Genomic DNA, 26,371 nt, shown 5'->3' with positions numbered 1-26,371 from the left:
TTTTTAAGCTTTGCATATGTGATGTGTGGCCCTGAAGATTCCATATTTCCTCTCCTCCTCCCTTTTTCCTTTTAACTAATGCCTTTTATTAAAATTTATTTTTATTATTTTAATCTATTTATTATTATTATTATTATTTACCAGATCTACCTACCTCTGACTTCAGGTGGGGCTGGGGTTTGAGCCTGAACCTCTAGTTCCTCAGGCATGCAGGCCTTTCAACATAACCTAGTCTGCTCAGGCCTGTTTTCAGAGGCTGTTTCCCTGTAATGAAGACCAGAGATTGGGTGCCTCAGGCCCAAATGGTACTTTGAATATTGTTTGTGGCTCTTTTTCTGAAGAACATTTGGTAGATCTCAACCCCCCCCCCCCCCCCGAAAAAAATTCACTTCCTGAGTGGTCCAGGAGGTGGCGCAGTGATAAAGCTTTGGACTCTCAAGCATGAGGTCCTGAGTTCGATCCCCTGTAACACATGTGCCAGATTGATGTCTGGTTCTTTCTCTCTCTCCTCCTGTCTTTCTCATAAATAAATAAAATATTTTTAAAAAATTCACTTCCTCAGTGTGTATGTGTGTCAGAGAGAGAAAGAGAGAGAGAGAGAGAGAGATACAGCAAGGGGGGATCCCCTTAGCCTTCTTGGTCTCCTCTGTCATGGCAACCCCACTGCCAGGTGGTCATCTGGATGAACAGTGGTCCCCTTAAATTTACTTTTTATGGGAGTCAGGCAGTAGCGCAGCAGGTTAAGCGCAGGTGGCGCAAAGCACAAGGACCGGAATAAGGATCCCGGTTCGAACCCCGACTCCCCACCTGCAGGGGAGTCGCTTCACAGGCAGTGAAGCAGGTCTGCAGGTGTCTATCTTTCCTCCTCTCTGTCTTCCCCTCCTCTCTCCATTTCTCTCTGTCCTATCCAACAACGACAACAACAATAATAACTACAACAATAAAACAAGGGCAACAAAAGGGAATAAATAAATAAAATAAATATTTAAAAAAATTACTTTTTATTTGATGGAACAGAGAAACAGAGAGGAGGAGGAGATGAAGAAGAGAGACATCTTCAGCCCTGCTTCACCACTCGTGAAGCTTTCCCCTTGCAGGTGGGGATTGGAAATTTGAACCTGGGTCCTTGAGCATGGTAACCTGTGTGCTTAACAGGGTGTGCCACTGACCTGGCCCCTCTCTTCTTCCTTCTTTGCTTCCTCCCTCCTTCCCTTCCTTCCTTCTTTCCTTCCTTCCTTCCTTCCTCCCTTCCTTTCTTTCTTCCTTTCTTCCTTTCTTCTTCCCTCAAATAGAAAGAAAAGGAGGGACAAAGGGAAAGATACCATAACACCAAGCTTCTGCCAATGGGGTGGGGGTTGGGCATATACCTGGGTCATGTCTATGACAAAACAGGTACACTATCCAGGTGAACTATTTCGCCCACACAAAATTTCCATTTTTATTTATCTTACTTGATTATTTTTTTTCCAAAACATTGCTCAGCTCTGACTTACTTCCGTTTGTGGAGACTGAACTTGGGCCTTTTGAAACTTCAGGGATGGAAGTATTTTGCATACCATGATGCTATCTCTCCAGCCCAGTTCTTCCTCTTCGTCTTTTTGTGTGTACTTTATTTTATTTTTAATTAGTGATTTAATATTGATTTACAAGGTTATAAGATAACCTTCCCACACTATTTCCACCATCAGAGTTCTGTATCCCCATACCCTCCGTTGGAAACTGCAGTAGTTCTCCCAGGGTCACAGGTATGGGTTGACTTTGGAGCCTCAGGCATGAAAGTCAGTTTGCATAACCATTATGCTATCTACCCCAGCCCTAGGTTTTTTTTGTTTTTTTTTTAACCTTTCTTTTTAAAAAATATTTATTTATTGCATAGAGACAGAAAGAAATTGTGAGAGGAGAGGGAGATGGAGAGAGAAAGACACCTGCAATATTATTTTACCACTTGTGAAGTTTCTCCCTTGCAGTTGGGGACCAGGGGCTTGAACATAGGTCCTTATGTGTGCTCAACTAGATGCACTACTGCCTGGCTTCTCATACTGGATTTTAAGGAAACTGGGGTTATATTTTGGAGGAAGAACCTTTCATTGTATCTTAATTACCAAATCAGAAGTAGTTCTAATTTTTTCTTTTTTATTAAGGGGGTTAATACTTTACAGTGCAGTCATTGATAAATGAGCACAATTTCATAATGCATCAGGATCCCACAATTCTCTTCCATTCTTCTGTCCCTCTTCTTTCCCAGAGTCCTTTGCTTTGATGCAGTAGTTCTTGATGTTAACTTTTATTTTTTTCTGTTTCTTTGGTAGTTTCCTGGAGACAGTGTGATCACTGGACGGGGCCGAATCAGCGGAAGATTGGTTTATGTCTTCAGTCAGGTATTTATTTCATTACTCCAGTTGGCTGAGCTTTCCAGGGGCAGATATGGGAGAAGAAGAATCTTGGGGATTGAAAATGTGCCTGTAGTTTGGAGCAGATAAAGAATTTGCCCGTGTGTGTGTGTGTGTGTGTGTGTGTGTGTGTGTGTGTGTGTGTGAATATACCCAGATTAATATACTTACTGTTCTTTGTTGTTGTTTTACCTGCAGGGGCTTCATGCCTATGCAAGTCCACTGCTCCTGGTAGGCTTTTTCATCCCCCTTCAGCCTCAGACACAGAGAGATAGAGATGGAGAGGAGATGAGAGGAGAGGAGAGAGAGATGCAGAAGGAGAGGCACCATTTTTTATGGAGCCTCCCCTTTGCCATGCATTATGCCCCCATGTGGTGCCAGGGGCTCGAATCAGGTCAGTGTGTACTCTACTGCATGAGCTATCTCCTGGCCATATTACGTGTTCCTTTTAAGTGAGAGGGAATCCTTCTGTTTAGGGGAGGATCACAGGGCAGCAGTCATGTAAGAACTTCCAGAAGCAGCCTAGGAGGTGTTAGATTCTCAAGCATCAGGTCCTGAGTTCAATCCCTAGCATCCTATGTGCCAACGATACCCTCTCTCTCACTGACTCATAAATAAATAAAGCTAACAGTATGCATGTTCTTTATGGTGGTTTCCTTTCTTTTTAAAAAATATTTATTTATTTATTTATTTCCTTTTGTTGCCCTTGTTTTTTTTGTTGTTGTAGTTATTATTGTTGTTGTTATCGATGTCATCATTGTTGGATAGGACAGAGAGAAATGGAGAGAAGAGGGGAAGACAGAGAGGGGAAGAGAAAGACAGACACCTGCAGACCTGCTTCACTGCCTGTGAAGTGACTCCCCTGCAGATGGGGAGGTGGGGGCTCCTGTTGGCAGGTCAATCCATACCCCCAGCCTGTTTCTATCTTTCCCTAGTGGGGTAGGGTTCTTGAGAGATGAAACTTCAGGACGCATTGTTGAGGTCATCTGCCCAGGGAAATCAGAACAGAATCATAGTAGCATCTGCAACTTGGTGACAACCTTAATTCTATCTACTCGTGTCATTCCTCTTTGCCCCACAAGGTAGCATCTACAGGTTCAGAGAATAAACTGTGGCCATCTTTGGAAGCTAATATCCTGCCTATGGCATTCTCTGGCCATCTCAGTGTCAACAATCTATCTTGATGCAGCCTAACAAAACTTGTATGAACATTCACGGAAAACTCAGGGTGCTGTGGTTCTGAAAGACAAATTCCATCTAACCAGACAGAATGCTCTGAGCCCTCTAAGGCCCCCACACACTCTCCTCTGAGCACATACCCAGCCTACCAGAGGAATGCCACTCCCTTGGCTAAATTCTTTGTTTCTGGGACAATTTTTTTTTTTTTTGGAAGATGGAGTGCAGCAGGTTAAGCACTGGTGGTGCAAAGCACAAGGACCGGCTTAAGGATCCATTTTATCCATTTACCTCCCAGACTGCCATATCTCTCCCTTTAAACAAATTAGTTTATTTGTAAATAGAGTTTTATTGGCACACAGTCATACCCATGTGTAAGGGATTAATTTTTTAAATTAATATTTATAGGGGGCCAGGTGGTAGCACAGTGGGTTAAGTGCACATGGCACAAAGTACAAGGACCAAATTAATGCAAGGACCAGACTAAGGATCCCAGTTTGAGCCCCAGCTTCCCACCTGCCGGGGTGGGGTCGGGGGGGAGTCACTTCACAAGCAGTGAAGCAGGTCTGCAGGTGTCTATCTTTCTCTTCCCCTCTCTGTCTTCCCCTCCTCTCTCAATTTCTCTGTCTTTCTTTGTCAAAAAAACAACAGCAATGGTAATAGTAGCAATAATAATAAGGGCAACAAAATGGGAAAAATGGCCTCCAGGAGCAGTGGATTTGTAGTGCAGACACCAAGCCCCTGTGATAACCCTGGAGGCAAAAAAAGTTAAAAAAAAAATTAATCTTTACTCATTGGATAGGGACAGCCAGAAATTGAGAGGGAAAGGGGTGGTAAGGAGAAAGACAAAGAGACACCTGCAAAACTGCTTCAGCATTTACAGTTTTCCCTCTGCAAGTGGGGACCAGGGCCTCGAGGCCTCCTTGAGCATTGTAACACGTGCGCTCAACCATGTGCACCACCACCCAGCCTCAAGGAATTTTTTTTTATTGAGGGGATTAATGGTTTATAGTAGATATAGTTGTTTGTACATGTGTAAAAATTTCTCAGTTTTTTGCAGAACATTCTCTCCCCAGCCTAGGTCCTCTCTCACCATCATGCACCAGGACCTGAAAGCCCCCCTTACCCTCAGAGTCCTTTACTTTGGTGCAATAAACCAATACCAGTTCAAGTTCTACTTTGTGTTTCCTCTTCTGTTCTTACTTCTCAACTTCTGTATATGAGTGAGATCATCCCATACTCATCCTTATTTTTCTGGCTGATCGCACTTTACTTGATTCCTTCAAGCTCTGTCCAAGATGAGGTGATGGTGACTTAATCATTCTTCTTCTTATTTTTATTTTTTAAATTGAGAGGGGAGGGGAAATAGGGAGAGAGACACCTGTAGCACTGCTCCCCTCCCCTCCCCGCATGTGTGGACCCGGAGCTTGAGCCTGGGTCCTTGTGCATTATAACTTGTGTGCCATTGCCTGGCTCCCAGACTTAATCATTCTTAATAGCTGAGTAGTATTCTATTATGTGTATATGCTACAAGCTTTTCAGTTTTTTTCTTTTTTCTTTTTGATAGAGACACAGAGAGACTATAGCACTGAAACTTCTTTCAATATGTTGGGGGCTGGGCTTGAACCTGGGTCATGCTCATGACGCTATCTGAGTGAATTATTTTGCTGGCCCCTGGATGCTACTTTTGATCACCTCTAATGCCCGTGGGGTAGGGAGGAGGTTGAGACCAGTTACTGCCCTGAAGAAAAGTATTTTGTAGATAGCATGGGAAGGGACAGGAGCGATCCCAGAATAGATAGGATGCAAGATTTTGGGCAAGAGGAAAGCTTTAGGGTATTTGAAATGGGTATATGGTATATGGTATATGAAATGGGTATTTGAAATAGGGTATATGCAAGATTTTGGGTATTAGAGGAAAGCTGAGGGTATATGAAACACTTGAAGAATAGGGAAAGTAGAAAGTAGAGAGCCTGGGTTCTGTTTGCTTATTTTTATCCTAAAATGTTCATATTTGTAGGTATCCCCCCGGGCAGTGTGGGCCTAGTATAAGCTTTGATTTATTGCACAGACGCCCTGATCTTACCTATCTTCAGCCTCACCTCTGCCTTCTTCTATGTCTGGTGACGGTGAGGCTGCCTACATTTTTCTAGAGATTAAGCCTTCTCCCCTCAAAGGAAAGGCAAGGACCCTAGAGCTACCATTTTTTAGAATTGATTTAATAATGAATGACAAGACTGTAGGATAAGAGGGGTACAATTCCATATAATTGCTACCACCAGAGTTCTGTATCCCATCCCCTCCATTAGAAGATTTCCTATTCTTTTATTTTTTAATTTTACCAAAGCACTGCTCAGCTCTGGATAATTGCAGTGCAGGGGATTGAACCTGGACCTGGAGCCTCAGTATGAGTCTGTTTGCATAACCATTATGCTATCTACCCCCTGCCCTGAAGCTTTCCTATTCTTTATCCCTCTGGGAGTATGGACCCAGGATCGTTATGGGGTGCAGAAGGTGGAAGGTCTGGCTTCTATAATTGCTTCTTTGCTGGACATGGGCGTTGGCAGGCCGATTCATACCTCCAGCCTGTCTCTACCTTTCCCTACTGGGGTAGGGTCTGGAGAGGTGGGGTTTCAGGACACATTGGTGAGGTTGTCTGCCCAGGGAAATCAGGGTGGTGTCATGGTAGCATCTGCAACCTGGTGGCTGAAAAGCATTAAGATATAAAGCAGAGGGAGTTGGGCAGTAGCACAGCAGGTTAAGCACACGTGGCACAAAGCGCAAGGACCGGTGTAAGAATCCCGGTTCGAGCCCCCCCCCCACCTGCAGGGGAGTTGCTTCACAGGAGGTGAAGCAGGTCTGCAGGTGTCTCTCTTTCTCTTCCCCTCTCTGTCTTCCCCTCCTCTCTCCATTTCTCTCTGTCCTATGCAACAACAACAGCAACTATTGTACCTGGGTCTGTGATATAAAGAAATCCACAAGGAACTGTTGAAACTGAGCTAGATTTAATAAATGAAATATAGCTAGGATTAGCTATAGGGAACACAGAGAAGGAGGGAATGTTGAAATTGAGCTAGAGTTAATAAATGTAAATTGGTAATTAAAAGATAGGTAGGCCTGGACTCCAGCAACCTGAAGGCAAACTGTAGATGCAGACCCCTGAGGCGAGGTGAGAGGTCGTAACAAAAGAAAACATCTCCCGGCTGGAGGCACTGTGAGGGATCATAACAAAGGAAGACACCTCTGGAGGCAGGAAAAGAAGATAACCACAGGGCTGTAAAAAGGACCCTCACTTCCCCCATACATATGTAATAGATAACCATAATTGTAACACTGTGCTTTATCACATAAGCCATGTACTCTGAATTGTATATAAACTCTAGTAAGACTTAGATAGGGGGTTGAGCACCCAATACAGCTGTGGGGTCTCGGCCCTAGCCCTTATCCTGGGCTAGTAAATAAAGCTCTTTGTCTTTACATCACCCAGGTCTCTTAGTGAATTTCTTGAATTACCGAACCTAGCAGAACCAAAGGTGATGTAAAAGCAGAGAGTCTTTATTGTATTCTAGCTGGCTACGGACGAGTTACCGAGGGGCTGACACACTAGCTCTCTGGTAATCGACCCTGTATCCAAGTCTTATTAAGGTTTATATACATTTCAGATTACATGGCTACATGACAAGGTTCAGCTACACAATGTGGTTACATGACAGTTTTACATCTATAACCCACAGGTGCAGGGAAGGGGAGGGGGTCTTTTTTGTCCTTGGAGTTATCTCTTTTTCCTGACTCCAGATTCCCAGGCTGTTTTCTCAGAGTTTGCCCTTGTATTTATCTTTGGCCTTGCAGACTCCCAGGCCTGTCTTGTAATTGCTTACTTAACCCTTGGCTTGCCCAAGTCTAGGTTCATTTGTCTGTTTATATACCATTTTACATTTATTACTTTTTGCTCAGTTCCTACATTTCCTCCCTTCTCTATGTTCTATAGCTAATCTTAGCTATATTTTTTCTGTTTCTTGGCTTACTGGCTGATAATGATGAAGCTGGTTTTGTCTTAATACTAACAGCTTTTTTTGTTAACCCATTTTTAACCCATCTAAAGAAATCTTCTGCTGCACAGCATGGGGACTCTTCCCTGGCCAACTCCCACACATATGAAAGTATACCAACCCCCAGCCAACGAAAGTTTACTTACGCTTACCCACACAATAACTTATTTTTATCACAACCTTACTGTAACATTTTTTTTTTTTTTAGTTTTATCTATACACTCTCAAGTATGATTATCTCTCTTAAAAACTTAGTACAAGGAGGAAAGGGAATAACAGAAAGTTTACTCTAAGCATCATTAAATCTTTTGTATCTCAACATCATCAATTTTAAAATCTAAAAATCTTTTGGTTACTATTTAAATTAGAGGGAGTTGATGAAGTCTTTTGTTAGATCAGCTGTTGTATCTGTAAGGTGAGCTGCTTTGTGACAGGGTTGGAGGTCTCCTCAGGTCCTTTGACTGCAACTGCAGGAACTCTAAATGGAAGAATCTGCTTCTGTGGAAAAACAAGCATATCCTTGCCCCAGTGTTATTAGAACATCTGGTCTCATGACAGGCATCAGAGGCAGTGGTCTGCCAAAAGCAATTTCAAAGGGAGACAGTTTGTTTACAAATGGGGAGCAGGGCACTCTCAGAAGGGCCAGGGGCAGGAGCAATACCCATCCACCTGCCAGTTTCAAGGGTTAATTTAGTTAAAGTCTCCTTTAGGGTCTAATTTACCTCTCTACCTGTCCAGAGCTAGGGGTCTCATTAGCACAATGAAATTTCCAATTTGCTCCCATTGCTCAGGCCGTTAACTGAGGCACTGTAGCAGTGAATGCCAGCTCATTACCAGAACCAATGGCTAGAGGGAACTCTCCACCTGGGCACTATTTTATCTAAAATTTTTCTTGCTCACCATCCATGTCCCCTCAGACTTTATTGGATAAGCCTCTACCCAACCTGAAAATGTATCTATAAATACCAGCAAGTACTTATACCCCAAAGTCTCTGATTTCACTTCTATAAAATCTATTTAGTCTCTAGTCCTAATCTCTCACCCATCTTTTTCCTTACTGTATCTAGGGTCCTTTGGAAACAGGGAGTCTTCTGTTAGAATCAATGCCAAGGTTCTGCTTGCTGTGTAGCTGCACAGGCAGCTTCATCTGCCCTCTGGTTACTTTTCTGATGTCCGGAACAATGGATCATGGCTGCTTCTTTCAGGGTCCATGCAGCCTCCAGTAGGTTCAGTATCTGATCCTTGTGCTGAATCTTCTTCCCGGTGGAGGTCAGGAATTTTCCCTCCCCATGTGCTTCATGCACATGCCATGTAGTGAAGGCATACCTCTTGGTAGTCATGCTTTTGCGGGGAGCCTCAGGATCCATCTCCGACATCAGGCTGGTAGGGTTCAGGCTGGTGGCAGCGCTGAATTTCACTCATGGCTGGTCTAGGAACAGAGCCTGGTAGCAGGTTAGGTGGGCATTAGACTTGCCCCAGTGATTGCTTGTCTGCTTTTCTTACCAGCTGTGCCACAGGTGCTATTGTCCTTAGGCATTTTTGTCCATCCAGCAGCCACTGGGTCCATTATTTGACAAAATAAGTGACGGGTCTGTGCCATTGCCCAAGTTTTTGGGTCAACACTCCCCAGCTTATGCCTTTAAGTTCATACACAAGCAGTTTAAATGGCTTGTTTGACAAAATAGCCTTTTTTCCAGTGTCCTTTCTCTTTGCAGTAAAATCACTGATCTTTTCCTACCCTTGGCCTAATCTTTCTGACTTTTTTTTTTTCCCTCTGGGCACTGCCCCAACTTTTTTTTTTTTTTTCTCAAAGTCTAATGTCAAAACATTTGCCAGCTTCTTAAAAACCCTCTGAGCAATCTCTTGACTTTCCTTTAAATCTTTCTGTCTTCTGTAACTTTCTTCTAATATCTGGGGCAGATTTGAGCAACAAAAGGCCAAATTTAGTGCCATTCTATTTACCTTAGAGAGCTTTGTGGGGCATTTCACTGCCCCTTGGAGACCCCCTAGGAGAAACTGGCAGTAATTCATTTGTGACCAGCAAGACATACACAAAACCAAATTAGGAGTTCACTAAAATTGATAATCCAATGACTAGAAATGGCATACATATCTTTATATAATTTTAGAAGGCCTTTTTAACAAACAGGTATACCAGTATAAAATGACAATTTTAGACTAAATACTTTTGCTAAATCAGGATTTGCCAAACATCAAATCTTTTATCAGACCAATAACACCATTTGCCAACTTAATTTATCAAGAATAAATCTCTGAAAGTGTCTTAAAACAAACCATATAATTTTTAAAAGCAGAAAAATATAAAGAGGAAAACCAGAGCAAGAGCCTCAGGCTAGAAAATCATTAATATAACCATAGTGTTATTTTTCACTCACCTAGGCCAGTTCTACTTCTTTAGTTGAGAAGGTATTTTAAAACTTTTACATGCCAATAACCTTTCTGCCATTTGCCACACAGGACATAGAGACACATCTTCAGTGTGTGATACCTAAATTGAGAGGCTCTGTTTGAATTTTAAAGAACATAAATTTAAAGGTTATCTTATTTAACCTCCTGTAGCAATTCCTGTAAGCCAGGATCTTCAAACCAACTTCAGTTTAACTAAAATTTTCTTTAAACTTTAAACAAACTCCAGTTACTTAGAGAGTTAACACACATTAGTGACAGTGCTTTTCAAAACATCTCCAGTGTCAGATAAATGCCAAATTTGCTGTGTACCAATATCCACAAAACAGTTCACGGGGAATTTTGGGGGCCCTCCAAAATGTCTCAGACTTTTTCAGCTAAATACATAGATAATTTGCATTTTAATTTGGAGATGAAGACTTGTGACCTTAAATACTTAGACTTTTACTTTAAATCTTTAGCTACCCTAGCAAATTAATTTACAGTTATATTACCACATAAGAACTGTGTTGGAAACTCCTTTTTTAACTTTGATAAGAATGCAGCTTCAAAGCTATTTTCACTTTTAAGCTTAAAATTAATGTTTCTTGGGCCATTTGCTGAAACAAAAAGTTATTAATTTAGATTTTTTTTACGTCCATCCCAAGGCTATAAGCTGGTGCCTTGACTTTCTTCATGTGGCTGGTAATCAAAGCTAGAGGTGTGGATGCTGTTTGGCCCATTCCTGCAAAGTGAAAGCAAACGGGAACACAGACAACACAGACAAGACAGACAGACAAGTGCGCCACAACAAAGAACCCCTTTACCGGTTCTCAAAAATTGTCTAGACACCTTCAGAACTAACCCCGGATTCCACGTCGGGGTCTCCAGATGGACCCTCAGCTCTGCACTCTCTGGCAGCTCTCCAGCTCCTGAGACTTCTAGCAGACAGAACGGTGTCCAACGCCGTGGAGGTCCCAGAGGGTAGAGAGGAACATCTTCCGTCTCCACCCTGGTGGTGGTCATAAGCAGGGTGTCCCCATAGACCCTTGCTGCCTCCCAGACTTCAAGACCTTAGTACAGACTTTCCGGAATACCTTACCTGAAGGCTCTACACCTTGGTGCATTGAGGAATTTCAATAAAAAATCCCAGCGAGCTCCCAGACGAGCCCCCATATGTTGTACCTGGGTCCGTGATATAAAGAAATCCACAAGGAACCAAAGGTGATGTAAAAGCAGAGAGAGCCTTTATTATATTCTAGCTGGCTAGGGCCGAGTTACTGAGGGGCTGATACACCAGCTCTCTGGTAATCGACCCTGTACCCAAGTCCTATTAAGGTTTATATACATTTCAGATTACATGGCTACATGACAAGGTTCAGCTACACAATGTGGTTACATGACAGTTTTACATCTATAACCCACAGGTGCAGGGAAGGGGAGGGGGTCTTTTTTGTCCTTGGAGTTATCTCTTTTTCCTGACTCCAGATTCCCAGGCTGTTTTCTCAGAGTCTGCCCTTGTATTTATCTTTGGCCTTGCAGACTCCCAGGCCTGTCTTGTAATTGCTTACTTAACTCTTGGCTTGCCCAAGTCTAGGTTCATTTGTCTGTTTATATACCATTTTACATTTATTACTTTTTGCTCAGTTCCTACACAACAATAAAAAACAAGGGCAACAAAAGGGAAAATAAATAAGTACTTAAAAAAAAGAATGAACCAGAACAGATTGTTTAATAATCAGGAACCTAAAGGTAAGATTATAGCCGATGAAATTTGGGGTCTCCATTTTGGAAAAAGCTAGGAAGTCTATTTTAGGTATTTGCCAAGGGCCCCATGACTTCACTAATTTTTACTAGGGACTGACAGCTAACATGCAGGTGGGCTAAAGATATTATCTGGGGAGATGGTTTCAGAGTTGGAAATGGTACTTAGAGGGAAACTTAAAGCCATATAAGCACACATTAGGGAATAAGAAAAAATGCAAGTAAACAGCTTAGATCCACCACTTTAGATTTGCTATCACACTATTCTAGGCTCTTCCTGTGCCAGGGATCCCAGGGTTGCCTCTGCTTCCTGCTTCCTCCCTCTGCTGGTGTGAAGTCTTCATTTGCTCCTGGCCAGATAGTTTCCTGTGCTGTTTCTGTTTCCTCTTTTTCCCTTCCCTTTTGGACTAAGTGTGGCTTTTAATTTCCTACTGTCTGAAATGGCAGAGGTTTTGCTGAATGGAAGTGAGGTGAAGGATCACTACCAGGTGGTTTTACTCATAATGTGGTTTATAGATCAACAGATGGCTAAAGCAAACAAAATTACAATAAAGTAGTAACCAAACTTGTCTTTTAGACTCTGGAACTCTGGTGGTTACCTAGGGTAAGGATTGTCTTTGAGACAGGGGTGTGTGGATGGAGCAGGAGGGGAACAGAAACTTTGGTGGTGGGTATGGTGAATTGTATACACACACACACACACACACACACACACACACACCTGTGAAACTGTATTCTTGATGTCATCATTTCGCAAGCCAATACTAAATCAGTAATAATAAATTTATTTTTGAGCCACCAAAATGTCAATAGCTCAGCTGAGTAGTGTGTTGGGATTGAACTCAGAATCTCATGCTTGAGTACAAAACTATGTCCACTGTGCCACCTTCTGGTATGCTAGTCACTATATTTTATTCATTCATTTAATTTTTTTTTTCTTTTTAGGATTTTACGGTTTTTGGAGGTAGTCTGTCTGGAGCACATGCCCAGAAGATCTGCAAAGTAAGTATTCAGTAGCCCAGTATTTTTTATCAGTTACCTAGTTAAGTTGAATATTATTGGGGTGTAAGACCCTGAGCAGGGTGTGCAGGGCAGTGCAGAAGTATTCAAGAGCTGGTGTTGACTGTCTGCTATCTTTGGTCCAGGGCAGCGATTTTTTTCCTGTTAGAGCCAGGACCTCAGCTATATGTTATTCCACCATTCCTGGGTCGACTATCTCATTTCCGTAGTGAGGAGAGAAACAGAAAAAAAGCTAAAACAGCCCTGGGACTTCCATGAGTATCATAGCAACTCCTGTGTGGTACTGGAAGTGGAATGAGGGCCCTGTGCTTGGTAAGCACATGCTCAACTCAGGAGCTCTCTCTCTGGTCCCAGGATGGGAATCCTTTATGCTTTTTTGCTAACAGAGCTTGACAGGAACTCTAAGCCTGTGTAATTCCACTACTCCCGGTGGACTCTTTCTTTTTTCTTATATATATTTATTTATTATAAAGACAGGATTAGAGAGTGAAGGTTCCCCCCTGCAAGTGACCATCTGGAGCTTGAATTCCAGTCCCTACACATGATGATTTGTGCTCTCAACCAGATGTTCTACTACCTCCCCCCTTTTTCTTTTTATTGTCTTTATTTATTTATTGGACAGAGGCAGCCAGAAAGGGGATGATAGAGAGGGAGACAGAGAGATACCTGCAGACCTGCTTTGCCACTCAGAAGAAGGCTTTTCCCCTGCAGGTGGGGGGCCCAGGGCATGAACTCAGGTCCTTGCACACTGTAACGTGTGTGCTCAACCAGGTGCACCACCTCCTGGCCCCCAACCTTTTCTTTATTTCAGATAGAGGGAGAGAGAAAGACAGAAAGCAGTAGAGACATCACACTCCACTGCTTGTCAAACTTCCCCCTTGCATGGTGCTTCTATGTGGCCCAGACCCTTCAAAATGGATTCTTTTACTTAAAAAATTTTAAGATTTTATTTGTTTATTAATGAGAAAGATAGGTGGGCAGAGAGAAAGAACCAGTTATCACCCTGGTTGGTATATGTGTTGCCAAGGATTGAACTCTGGACCTCATGCTTGAGAGTCCAATGTTTTTTTATCTACTGTGCCACCTCCTGCACCATGGATTTTTTTAAATTAAATAAAATTAAATTCAGTTCCTTATTTGCCACATTGAAAGTGCTCAGTAATCCTGCTTGATTTAGATAGCTTTATCAGGATCAATTCCTGGTTCCTGGGGTGGGAATTCTTAGCATTCCTGCCATTCATGGTAAGCTAGTGAGGCCTGGACCTCATTTTGAAAACATGGATCAACTACTGGGCTGCATGGTAGTGCAGCAGGTTAAGCACACATGGCATGAAGTGTAAAGACCAGTGTAAGGATCCCAGTTCAAGCCCCCAGCTCCCCACTTGTAGGGTGGTCACTTCACAAGCAATGAAATAGGTCTACAGGTGTCTGTCTTTCTCTCCCCTTCTCTATCTTCCCCTCCTCTCCCAATTTATCCCTTTTCTTTTTCTTTTTAATTTTTAATTTATTTAATTTTTTTATTTATAAAAAATAAAACACTGACAAAACCATAGGATAAGAGGGGTACAACTCCACACAATTCCTACAACCAGATCTCCGTATCCCATCTCCTCTCCTGATAGCTTTCCTATTTATTTATTTATTTATTTATTTATTTATTTATTTATTTATTTATTTATTTTAAGAAGGAGACATTAACAAAACCATAGGATAAGAAGGGTACAACTCCACACAATTCCGACCACTAGATCTCTATATCCCCTCCCCTCCCCTGATAGCTTTCCTATTCTTTATCCCTCTGGGAGTATGGACCCAAGGTCATTGTGGGATGCAGAAGGTGGAAGGTCTGGCTTCTGTAATTGCTTCTCCGCTGAACATGGGCATTGACAGGTCGATCCATACTCCCAGTCTGCCTCTCTCTTTCCGTAGTAGGGTGGGGCTCTGGGGAAGCGGAGCTCCAGGACACATTGGTGAGATCGTCTGTCCAGGGAAGTCTGGTCGGCATCATGCTGGCATCTGGAACCTGGTGGCTAAAAAGAGAGTTAACATACAAAGCCAAACAAATTGTTGACCAATCATGGACCTAAAGGCTGGAATAGTGCAGATGAAGTGTTGGGGGATACTCACTGCAGACTATTGTGTACTTTTGCTTTCAGGTATATATTTTGTCCTAGTTTATGGATACATGTGAACATATGCTCTATCTCATGGGACCTAGTCTATATCTAGGTTTTGGGACTTTGTTAGGAAGTGAACTGCCTGGGATGGAATTAGAGAATACTATGAAAGGAAAGGTCTCATCCGAGTAATGAAGCTCAAGAGTTGTCATTCCACACCTGAAGTCTCTGGACACAGTCTGAAGTGCAGCATGCTGAGGTGGTACTCATTGTGTTGATTGGGTAGCTTTCCTGTTCTTTATCCCTCTGGGAGTACCAACTACATTAACAACAATGAAAAAAAGATGGCCCCCAGGACCAGTGTATTTGATAGTGCAGGTACTGAGCCCTAGCAATGACCCTGGAGGCAAAAAAAAAGAATAAAAACAATATGCATCAACTATGTAGATTACAGTGAACTCAGAAATTTTAAACATTACATCTGTAATGTGTGTGTTTCCTTATCAATCTATTAAAAAACAAGATATGGCATTGACTGTAAGTTGCTGTCATTTCAAAGTAAAAATGATAATTGCAAAGTGTGCTCTACTGAGTGAATCATCTCTCAAGTCCCTGTTTGTCTGGTTCTTTGTCTTTTATCATCATGGGGAATGAAGCTGGTGTTTTTGATCCCTGGTTTGAAAAGTCCACTCGGAATGTTTTCCATAACACATGAATGTGCTTTGTGAATGCTGTTTGGCTAACAGAGTCAGGTGTCTCATAAAGATTTCTCTGCCATCTCAGATCATGGACCAGGCCATGACCGTGGGGGCTCCAGTTATTGGACTGAATGACTCTGGAGGAGCTCGGATCCAAGAAGGAGTTGAGTCCTTGGCTGGCTATGCAGACATCTTTCTGGTGAGCAACCTGTTTCTAGAAAGCAGAGAGTGAGAAAGGAACAGACCTGAGTTCTCTAGGCTGTGTCTTAGCCAGAGCTTTTCCTTCTCTCATTGTTTTCTGCTGCATTGTGTCTGTTCTGTGGCTCTGCCCTGTATCATTAGGCATGGAGTGAAGGGTCTATGAAGAGGAAGAGAGTATGTGGGGAGGGTTTTTTCTTTTTTCTTGTAAAGGCCTATCATGGGGAAAAAAGAAAATGAGGTAAAGATCACTCCTAAGGGATGACATGGGAGATGGGTCAGTGGATAAAGCACTGGACCCTCAAGTATGAGTTCAATCTTCAGCATTGTATATACCAGAGTGATGCTCTGGTTCCTCCTTCCTTCTTTCTTTGTTGTAATAAGGGGGGTATGGAGAATGAGAACCAGAATACTGCTCAACTCTGGTTTATGGTGGTACAGGAGATTGAATTTAGGAAGTCTGAGCCTCAGGCATGAAAGTCTTTTGCATAAAACCATTATGCTATCTTCCCTGTCTAAATATTTTTTTAAAAATCACTCATATGGTAAAGTCACTTATTATTTTTTTTGAAAAGAAAGGTAGAATATGAAAGACTAAAATGAGCTAATTTGCTAGAATTAGGATTTTTTTTTTTAAATGTAGTGCCTTTTACAGATCATTATAAAAAGTCCGAGTAGTTGTACAAAGGAGAAACCCCACCGTTCAGAAACAGTTGGTGCTCAGTCAGTCATTTATCTTAAAGAAAAAAAAAATTAAAGGAAAAACAAAAATAAATTAGATACCTTACTTGCCATTGGAAGCACTTTGTGAAAGGCCGAGTAAGGGGTACTGGGATGGAGAAGGGAGAATCGCCTGATGGGAACTCAGGGAAAGAGGCAGTTCAGCTCTTCCAGGGAGGGGAGGAAAGAGGGGAGCAGGAAGAAAGGAGACAGGCAGAGATTGTTTCCAATCCAGTCAGCTGCTCTTGTCTACCCTTTGCTTACAGCCTTGTAAGGACTTTTATCCTTGGCCACTGTCCTTTGTGAGCCATCAGAAATATGTGCATTTTCATTGTGTTTTATAGTCTACAATTTGTGGGAATACTTTTAAATATTTTTATTTTTATTTAGCCACTTGTAAGTATTTTAATTTTTTTCCACCAGGGTTGTCATAGGAGTTCAGTACCTGCATGAATCCATCATTCCCAGTGGCTTTCCCCCCCCCCTTTCCTTTAGATTGAGGGGGACAGATAGCAAGAAATAGGCAGAGAGACAGAGAGAGACGGAGACACACAGTAGCACCGTTCCACCATTCATTCATTAAGTTTCTTTCAGGGCCACTCAAACCCACTTTCTTTCTTTTTATAAAAAATTTCTTTTTTTTTTCTCAAAGATTTTAAAAATATTTATTTATTCCCTTTTGTTGCCCTTGTTGTTTTTTATTGTTGTAGTTATTATTGATGTTGTTGTTCTTGTATAGGACAGAGAGAAATGGAGAGAGGAGGGGAAGACAAAGAGGGGGAAAGAAAGATAGACACCTGCAGACCTGCTTCACTACTTGTGAAGCAACCCCCCTGCAGGTGGGGAGCCGGGGGCTCGAACCAGGATCCTTAAGCTGGTCCTCACGCTTTGTACCACCTGTGCTTAACCCAGTGTGCTACCGCCTGACTCCCAGTTTCTTTCTTTTTAAATTTTATTTATTTATTATTGGATAGACAGAGAGAAATTGCGAAAGGAGGGGGAGATAGAGAGGGAGAAAGACAGACAACTGCAGTTCTGCTTCACCATGCATGAAGCTTTCCCCCTTCAGGTGGGGACCAGTGACTTGAACCCAGGTCCTTGCCCCCTGTAGTGTGTGTGCATAACTAGGTATGCTACAACTTGGCGATAATGTGTGCTATACTGGCTAAGACAATATCTGACCTTACATTTATTTATTTATTTGTTTGTTTGCTTGTTTTATATAGAAACAGAGAAGATAGGCAGAATACAAGAGTGAAAGAGGTTGAGGCTTCCTTCCATACAGTGGGGGCTGTGCTCAAACCTGGGTTGAACACGTGACAAAGCAGCATACCACCCAAGTGAGCTATTTCAAAGACCTGTTATATATATATATATAATATATGTATGTATGTATATATATGTGTATATATATATATATATATATAATTTTTTTTTAGTGAGAGAGATACAGAAAGATACAGAGAGACCAAAGCACTTCTCAGCTCTGGTTTATGGTTTGCTGGGGATTGAACTTGAGACCTCAGAGCCTCAAGCATGAATATATATATATATATATATATATATATATATATATATATATATATTTTTTTTTTTTTTTTTTTTTACCAGAGCACTGGTCTGCTCTGGCTTATGGTGATATCAGGGACTGAATCTGGGACTTTGGAGGCTCAGGCATGATAGTCTCTTTGCATAACCATTATGTTATCTTCCCAGGGTCTCCCTCATTACTTTTAAATCTTAAACCTACTTTTAATTTAATTAAATCAATTCATTCTGTCAAGCTACTTTTTAATTTGTGATTAATAGTGCATTATAAGATTCTAAGGTTACAGGGTATAATTCCATACCATACCCATCAACAAAGTTAAAACTACTTTTTAATCTTTAACCTTGAGCTGAAGGCAAAATGCATGGGGAAAATGATTTCTGTGGGTGTCTTGGCCAGAACAGCTTAGACCTGGAAGATTTGCTTTGGCCCGTGGCTTGACTGCTATGACTGTTTTAGCTCCACTTTAGAACTTGTCAGGATTTGAGAATATGATCCAGTTCAACAGGTCTTCATAGTACAGCCTAGAGGGCTGGGAGTGATGGTTGGCTTAGTCCTTGAGGTCTGCATTGTCATAATTAATTACTTACCGATGTTTTTTGTCATATCTCTGCCTCTATTTCCTCCTGCCTCTCTTGTTTTTTATAACTGTATTTGATAGAATTTTGAACTTTGTAGAAAAATTGTAGAGATGATACAAAGAATTCCATATGTCCTTCACCCAGATTCACTAGTTTCTGTTCTGTTGATTAGCTCTTCTCTTTTCATGCATACCTATTTGCATGTTTTATTTTCTGAAACATTTGAGAATAAAGTTGAAATACTGTGTCTCCTTTAAGCTCTTAAGAAATATTTGTTTATTAATGGGGGGGGGGGGTCGGGCAGTAGCGCAGTGGGTTAAGCACACATGGTGCAAATCGCAAGGAGCGGCCTGAGGATCCCGGTTTGAGCCCCCGGCTCCCCACCTGCAGGGGAGTCGCTTCACGGGCGGTGAAGCAGGTCTGCAGGTGTCTGTCTTTCTCTCCCCCTCTCATGTCTTCCCCTCCTCTCTCCATTTCTCTCTGTCCTATCCAACAGCAATAACAACAACAATAACGATAACCACAACAACGATACAGTGCAACAAGGGCAACAAAAGGGGGGAAAAATAGCCTCCAGGAGCAGTGGATTCGTGGTGCAGGCACCGAGCCCCAGCAATAACCCTGGAGGCAAAAAAAAAAAAATGAGGAAAGAGAAAGAGAATCAGGGCAGCACTCTGGCACATTCAGTGCTGCATATGGATCTTGTTACTCCTGCTTATCCATTGTGCCACCTCCTAGACTGTTCCTTTTATCTCTTAAATTCCTCATATCTGTGTTGTTTTTTTAAAAAGAAGAGCAATCTTTGGGACTTCTTGTTCTTGTGAGATTCCACCATCCAGGCAGACTATTTATTTTTCACTATTGTTATGTAGAAACAGAGAGGGAGAGAGTGACCTGGTGAGGAGAGACACCACAACGATACTCCACTCAGGAGTAGTGGAGTAGCTCCTGTGCTTGGTGCTCCCACAGGGCACTGGGAGCCCCAGTCTTAGTCCTCTTGCAAGTAAAATGTGTGTTTTACCAGGTGAGATGTCTTCTAGCCCTCAGGACTTTTTTTTTTTTCCATATACTTAGATCACAGTAATGAGAATCAGGAAATTTAACATTCATTTATTGATTCTACTTTAAACAAAGTCCTGGTTCAGATTTATGCAATGATCATGATTAAGTCCTCTGTATCTAATTTTTCCTTCTTGAGTCCAACCCAGGATTAAGAACAGTCTTTACATGTCATAGCTGTTAATCTCCTTTTATTTAAAGAAAGATTTTTTAGAGACAGGGAAGCAGAGAGAGAAAAAATGTGAAAGAGACCACAGCATCTAAGCTTCCTTTAGTACAGAGGGAGAGACATAGACACCTGCAACACTATTTCACCGCTCTAAAGTTCTCCCCCTCCCCCCGGAGGTGGGGACTGGGGGCTTGAACCTGGGTCTTTGTGCTTTGTAGCAGGTGCGCTCGTTCAGGTGCACCACTGTTGGGCAGTACGCCAGCTTCCCCCTGCTTATTCCCTGCGGTCTATTTACATAAGCAGTTACCTAGGAACCGCCCTGCCTGCAGGGCATTGGTTTAATCCCCACTGGTTCAGATGTCTTTTTGCTCCGCCCCCTCTGGTAGTCACCCTGATTTCCACCAGTCTCTTTTTGCTCCACCCTCTCTACGCTCCACCCTCTCTACGTCACATCCATTTTCTACCCTACTTGGCGAGTATATATACAGCTGCTCTTCTATTTTAACATACTTGGGATTGCCTTCTGGGGCGAGAGTCCCAGAGTCTCCTGTGAGGCTAGCCCGGCATGAGTTCCTGATCCCTCTCCCACGCAGCAACCTAGGTTGGCTTCAGTGGAGTTCTCTCCAATCCAGAGAGCACTTACTTGGGAAGAAGCACCCTCAGGCTATCCTGGCACACCACCACCCAGCCCCTCTGTATCCAATTTCTGTATTTCATAGGACACAGCTCAGGATAGTACAATAAGGCCAGGCAGTAGCACACTGAGTTAAGTGCACACATTACAGTGTGCAATGACCTAGGTTCAAATCCCTGGTCCCCCACCTACAGGGGGAAAGCATCAAAAGTGGTGAAGCAGGGCTGTAGGTGTCTCTCCGTCTCTTTCCCTCTCTACATTCTCCTGCCCTTTCAATTTCTATCTCTATCCAATAATAAAATTATAATTAAAAAGTAATAATTTTTTAAAAAGAAAGAAAAATGTCTTCTATAAAAAATAAGAGGATTCTCAGAAGATAGAGTAAGAAGAACTAGGAATTTGTTTCTCTATGGGAGCAACAACTTGACAGAATTTTTTTTTCTTTTTTATTGCCTCCAGGGTTATCACTAGGTTCCTGCACTACAAACCCACTGCTCTTGGTGTGGATGTTATTGGCACATGGGATGTAATTGATATGCCTTTCAATGATTTTCTTTGATCTGCTGAGACTTCAGGCTGACTTTTTAGACAGAGGAGACACTACTGAAGCTTCCCTAGTGCTGTAATGCCACCAGCTGGAGTGCTGGGGGCTGAATCCCGGACCTCGCACATGACAGTGATGCTGTTCTCTGGAGTTCAGAGTTCTCTGTTTACATTACGCTATCTCCCAGCCTAAGCAGCTGTCTTTCGATCATGTGGGATGTACCACTGATTAAGGTTAAGCGCATAGAGTGCAAAGCGCAAGGACTGGCTCAGGGATCCCCATTCGAGCCCTCACCCACAGGGAGGGTCACTTCACAAGCAGTGAAGCAGGTCTACAGGTGTCTATCTTTCCCTCCCCCTCTTTGTCTTCCCCTTGTCTCTTAATTTCTCTCTGTCCTATCCAACAACAATGGGAAAAAGATGGCCTCCAGGAGCTGTGGATTTGAACCCCATCGGTAGCCCTGGAGGCAAAAAAAAATGTTATTGTATTATTGATGGGTAGTGCCTTGAACACCTCTGTAACCAGATGTCTTTGCCTTTCTCTGTTGGCAGAGGAATGTCACAGCATCTGGAGTCATCCCTCAGATCTCTCTGATCATGGGCCCGTGTGCTGGTGGTGCTGTCTACTCACCAGCCCTAACAGACTTCACGTTCATGGTCAAGGTAAGAAAGATGGGCCTGTGCCTTTGCTCTTTGAGAGTTGTGCCTCCCTTGAAATATAAATCATTCCTGACCTAGATCTGGATAGCTATCTGCATGCTCACAGGCTTTCTTTTTTTTTTGACTTCTTTTATTTTTTATTTTTTATTTATTCCCGTTTGTTGCCCTTGTTTTATTGTTGTAGTTATTATTGTTGTTGTTGGATAGGACAGAGAGAAATGGAGAGAGGAGGGGAAGACAGAGAGGAGGAGAGAAAGATAGACACCTGCAGACCTGCTTCACCGCCTGTGAAGCGACTCCCCTGCAGGTGGGGAGCCGGGGTTCGAACCGGGATCCTTATGCCGGTCCTTGTGCTTTGCGCCACCTGCGCTTAACCCGCTGCGCTACAGCCCGACTCCCCGCTCACAGGCTTTCAATAAAGCGATAAGGTCTTTAGAGGAGAGAAGGTCTGAGCACAAAACCTGCAGCTTTTAAGGGTTCAATGGCAGAATGTGTTTGTGCACTTCACTGGCAGGTGATGTTACGTGTTAATATGAATTGCTAATAAGTTCCCGGTAATCAAAGGATCCTGTGGTTCCCAGACAGATGATTATTTACTGAATCCTGTTCAAAAAGTTTCTTGTGAAAGGCTTTTCTGTAATCTACTTTATTGGGAAGTTTCCCTTCCTCCCTTACCCCACTCTCTCTCCTTCCTTCCCTCACTTTCTAATATATTTGTTTCTTGAATTGGAGAGAGGCCAGAGTGCTGCTCAGCTCTGGTTTATGGTGGTTCCCAGCATTGAACCTGTTATCTGGGAGCCTTAGGCATGAAAGTCTGTATAACTATTATGCTAGCTCCCTGACCCAGTTGTTTCTTTTCCTCGCCTCCCCCCCCCCCCCAGCATTATCACTGGAGCTTGGTGCCTGCACTACCAATCCGCTGCTCCTGGAGGCCATTTTTTCCCATTTTTGTTGCCCTTGGTGCCCCAGTTGTTGTTATTATTGTTATTGTGGTTATTGTTGGATAGGACAGAGAGAAATGTAGAGAGAAGGGGATAACAGAGAGGGGGAGAGAAAGATAGACACCTGCAGACCTGCTTCACCATTTGTGAAGCGACTCCCCTGCAGGTGGGGAGCCAGGGGCTCAAATTGTGATCCTTATACAGGTCCTTGCACTTTGTGCCATGTGCGCTTCACCCAGTGTGCTACTGCCTGCCCCCATTTCTTTTTATTGAAGTAGCACTTGTTTATAACACCCCATAGGATTTAGGCCTACAACCTTATAAATTAGCACATGTATATACTACTCCCTGGGCCCTTGTTTTGTACCAACATGTTACTTGTCCTTATTTTAATTTATAATAATATAATAGTTACACTATATAATTATTATATGATAATAATAATAGTAATGATTGTATGGAGTCAGAGAAGCAGACCTAGAGGGTGGAAGGAACCACAACACTGAAGTTTCCTTCACAGTAGTGGCCAGGTCTGAACTGTGGTCACGTGTATAGCAAAACAGCACACTACCCAAGTGGGCTATTCCACTGGCTCGTGGCCTCTCTTTTAGAATGCTCCATGTACATTGGAGAATAATATAATTTTGAATTTTGAAGGAGGGGAACTCTTTAAATCTCTGTTAATCATCCCACCTAATCCAACTTTTCAACAAAGTCTTAATTGTATGTTGAATTTTTTTTTTTGGGGGGTTCTGCCTGATCTATTCATTGGTGATAATGGCTGTTGAAGTCTCCCCTACTGTTGTGTTTCTCAGTGTCTCTCTTTAGTTCTGTTAATAGTGGCTTTATACAGGACTGGCAAAATAGCTCACTTGGTTAGTGCATTGCTTTTCCATGTGTGTGAGTCCCACTGCAATGAAGGAAGCTTCATCACTGGTCTCTTTTACTCTATTTATCTCTGTGTCTCTGTCATTCTGAAAGAAAAAGTCATCCCACAGTTGTAAAGCTACAGAGAAGACAAAAAATAAGTTGCTTAATATATTTTTCTTGCCCCCCCTTTGGGGTGCATATATTGATATAAAATAATTTACTGCCATTTTGAAGTTTTTTCAGGTATCTTTTTCCCCCCAGGTATCTTAATACTACAGAGTATGGTTTTTCTTGTTCATTTATAGGCAACCCTTTATATTTCTCGCTGGCTCTGTTTGGTGGTAATATATTCTTTTAAATGTCTTTTGAAATTCCTTTTCCTCAAGTTTGAAAGTAACCTATCTGTGTAGAGTATTCTTGGTTTGTGGTCTTTTTTTAAATATTTATTTGTTTTCCCTTTTATTGCCCTTTTTTTATTGCAGTTGTTGTTATTGATGTTATTGTTGGATAGGACAGAGAGAAATGGAGAGAGGATGGGAAGACAGAGGGGGGGAGAAAGATACCTGCAGACTTGCTTCACTGCCTGTGAAGTGACTCCCTTGTAGGTGGGGAGCCGGGGGCTTGAACTGTGATCCATATACTGGTCCTTGCACTTTGTGCTATATGTGCTTAACCCGTTGTGCTACCGCCCGACCCCTCAGTTTGTGGTCTTTTTAACTTAACACCTTCATTATATCATGTCAGTCGCTTCGCTTCTAGCCTGTGGAGTTTCAGCTGAGAAGTCTGCTCATAGTCTTATGGCTTCCCTAACAGCAGCTCTTGTACTTTTGGAATTCTCTCATTATCTTTGATTTTTGCTATATTTATTTCCCCCTCATTTTATTTGTGGGTTAATGGCTTACAGTACATTTGTTGACATATGAGTAGTTTCCCAACTCTACATGATGAGTGTCTTCTAAACATTCTCACCCTTAACTTAGTACTCCAAATCCCCACAAGCTAACCCCACCCCCACCTCCAGGTCTTGCTCTCTTCCACTTCCTTTCCAGAGTCTTTTGCTTTGGTGTGGTGCAGTATACCACCCCAGTCCAAGTTTTACCTTTTTTTTTTCTTTAGTTTTACTTATTGATTTATTAATGAGAAAGATAGGAGGAGAGAGAGAGAGAGAAAGAACCAGATATCACTGTAGTACACGTGATACTGGGGTGAACTTGAGACCTTATGCTTGTGAGTCCAGTGCTTTATTCACTGTGCCACCTCCTGGCCCACCAAGTTTTATTTTTTGTTTTCCCTTTCTGTCTTTGTCTCCCAACTTCCATCTACGAGTGAGGTCATCTGGTATTCATCCATTTCTTCCTGATTTATTTGACTGAACACTGTTCCTTTAAGTTTCATCTAAGGTAAGATAAAGATTGCCATTTTAGGGGATTCCGGCAGTAGTGCAGTGGGTTAAGCGCATGTGGCGCAAAGTGCAAGGACCAGCGGAAGGATCCCGGTTCGAGCCCCGGCTCCTCACCTGCAGTGGAGTCACTTCACAGGCAGGTCTGCAGGTGTCTATCTTTCTCTCCCCCTCTCTGTCTTCCTGTCCTCTCTCCATTTCTCTCTGTCCTATCCAACAACAACAACAGCAATAACTATAACAATAAAAAACAACAAGGGCAACAAAAGGGAATAAATAAATATTAAAAAAAAAGATTGCAATTTTAGAATTTCTGGTCTAATATCCAGGTCTTTCTTCAATTTTGATCTGGTTTTAGTGCATGGTGTTAAGTGGTGACCTGATTTCATTTTTCTTTCTTTTTCTTCATAATATATAATTATTTTAATTTCTATTTATAAAAAGGAAACACTGACAAAAACCATAGGATAAGAGGGGTGCAACTCCCCACAGTTCCCACCACCAGAACTCCATATCTCATCCCCTACCCTGATAGCTTTCCTATTCTTTATCCCTCTGGGAGTATGGACCAAGGGTCATTATGGTGTTCAGCAGGTGGATGGACTGGCTTCTATAATTGCTTCCCCGCTGAACATGGGCGTTGGCAGGTTGATCCATACTCCCATCCTGTCTCTCTCTTTCCCTAGTGAGGCAGGGCTCTGGGGAATCAGAGCTCCGGGACACATTGGTGGGGTCGTCTGCCCTGAGAAGTCCAGTTGGCATCATGCTGGCATCTGGAACCTGGTGGCTGAAAGAAGAGTTAACATACAAAGCCAAACAAATTGTTGATTAATCATGAACCTAAAGGCTGGAATAGTGCAGATGAAGAGTTTGGGCCGGGGTCTCTGTTTTGTAGATAGTTTAGAGGTCTATTTTAGTTATATTCCAAAGGGCCCTTGACTATACTAGTTTTTTTTTTTTTCTTCTGAGCCTGGCATCTGATATGCAGTTGGATCCAAGTTACTGTCTGGGAAGGTGATGTCATGGATGATTTCACTTACTGTCTGTAGCTGTCCAGTTATCTAAGCACCGTTTGTTAAGGAAATCTTTTCCCCATTGAGTGGTTTGAGCCTGTTTGTCATATATTAGGTGGTTATATTGTGTGGGTCCATATCTGGCCTCTTTGTCCCCTTGATCCAAGTTTCCATTTTTATTCTCGTACTGCTTTAATTACTATTGTTTTGTAGTATAAATTGAAGTTGGGGAAACATGATGCCTCCATTTATTATTTTTTTCCTTGGAAGTGCTTTGATGGTTTATGGTTCTTCTGTGGTCCATACATTTTGGAAGAGTTGTTCAGTTACCTTGAAGAATGTCATTGGGTTACCATGAACATTGAATGTAACTTATAATATCTACAAGAGCCCTTTTAAAGTTTGTTCACCAACA

At 42.3% G+C, this 26,371-nt stretch overlaps 1 protein-coding gene across 3 annotated transcripts in view; it reads left to right on the top strand.

The window, feature by feature from the left end:
• PCCB (propionyl-CoA carboxylase subunit beta) overlaps positions 1 to 26,371 on the top strand; it is an 84,237-nt gene that overhangs the window by 18,325 nt on the left and 39,541 nt on the right. For all 3 annotated transcript variants that reach the window (XM_060196896.1, XM_060196897.1, XM_060196898.1), the window contains 4 exons: positions 2,310 to 2,378; positions 12,731 to 12,787; positions 15,706 to 15,819; positions 21,626 to 21,736. In XM_060196896.1, coding sequence (XP_060052879.1) covers positions 2,310 to 2,378; positions 12,731 to 12,787; positions 15,706 to 15,819; positions 21,626 to 21,736 — 351 coding nt within the window. The remainder of the gene's footprint in view (positions 1 to 2,309; positions 2,379 to 12,730; positions 12,788 to 15,705; positions 15,820 to 21,625; positions 21,737 to 26,371) is intronic.

Source organism: Erinaceus europaeus, chromosome 1 (genome assembly GCF_950295315.1).
Source record: "Erinaceus europaeus chromosome 1, mEriEur2.1, whole genome shotgun sequence".
NCBI lineage: Eukaryota > Metazoa > Chordata > Mammalia > Eulipotyphla > Erinaceidae > Erinaceus > Erinaceus europaeus.
The sequence above is the reverse complement of the archived record's forward strand: the minus strand, read 5'-3'. Positions and strand labels throughout refer to the sequence as shown.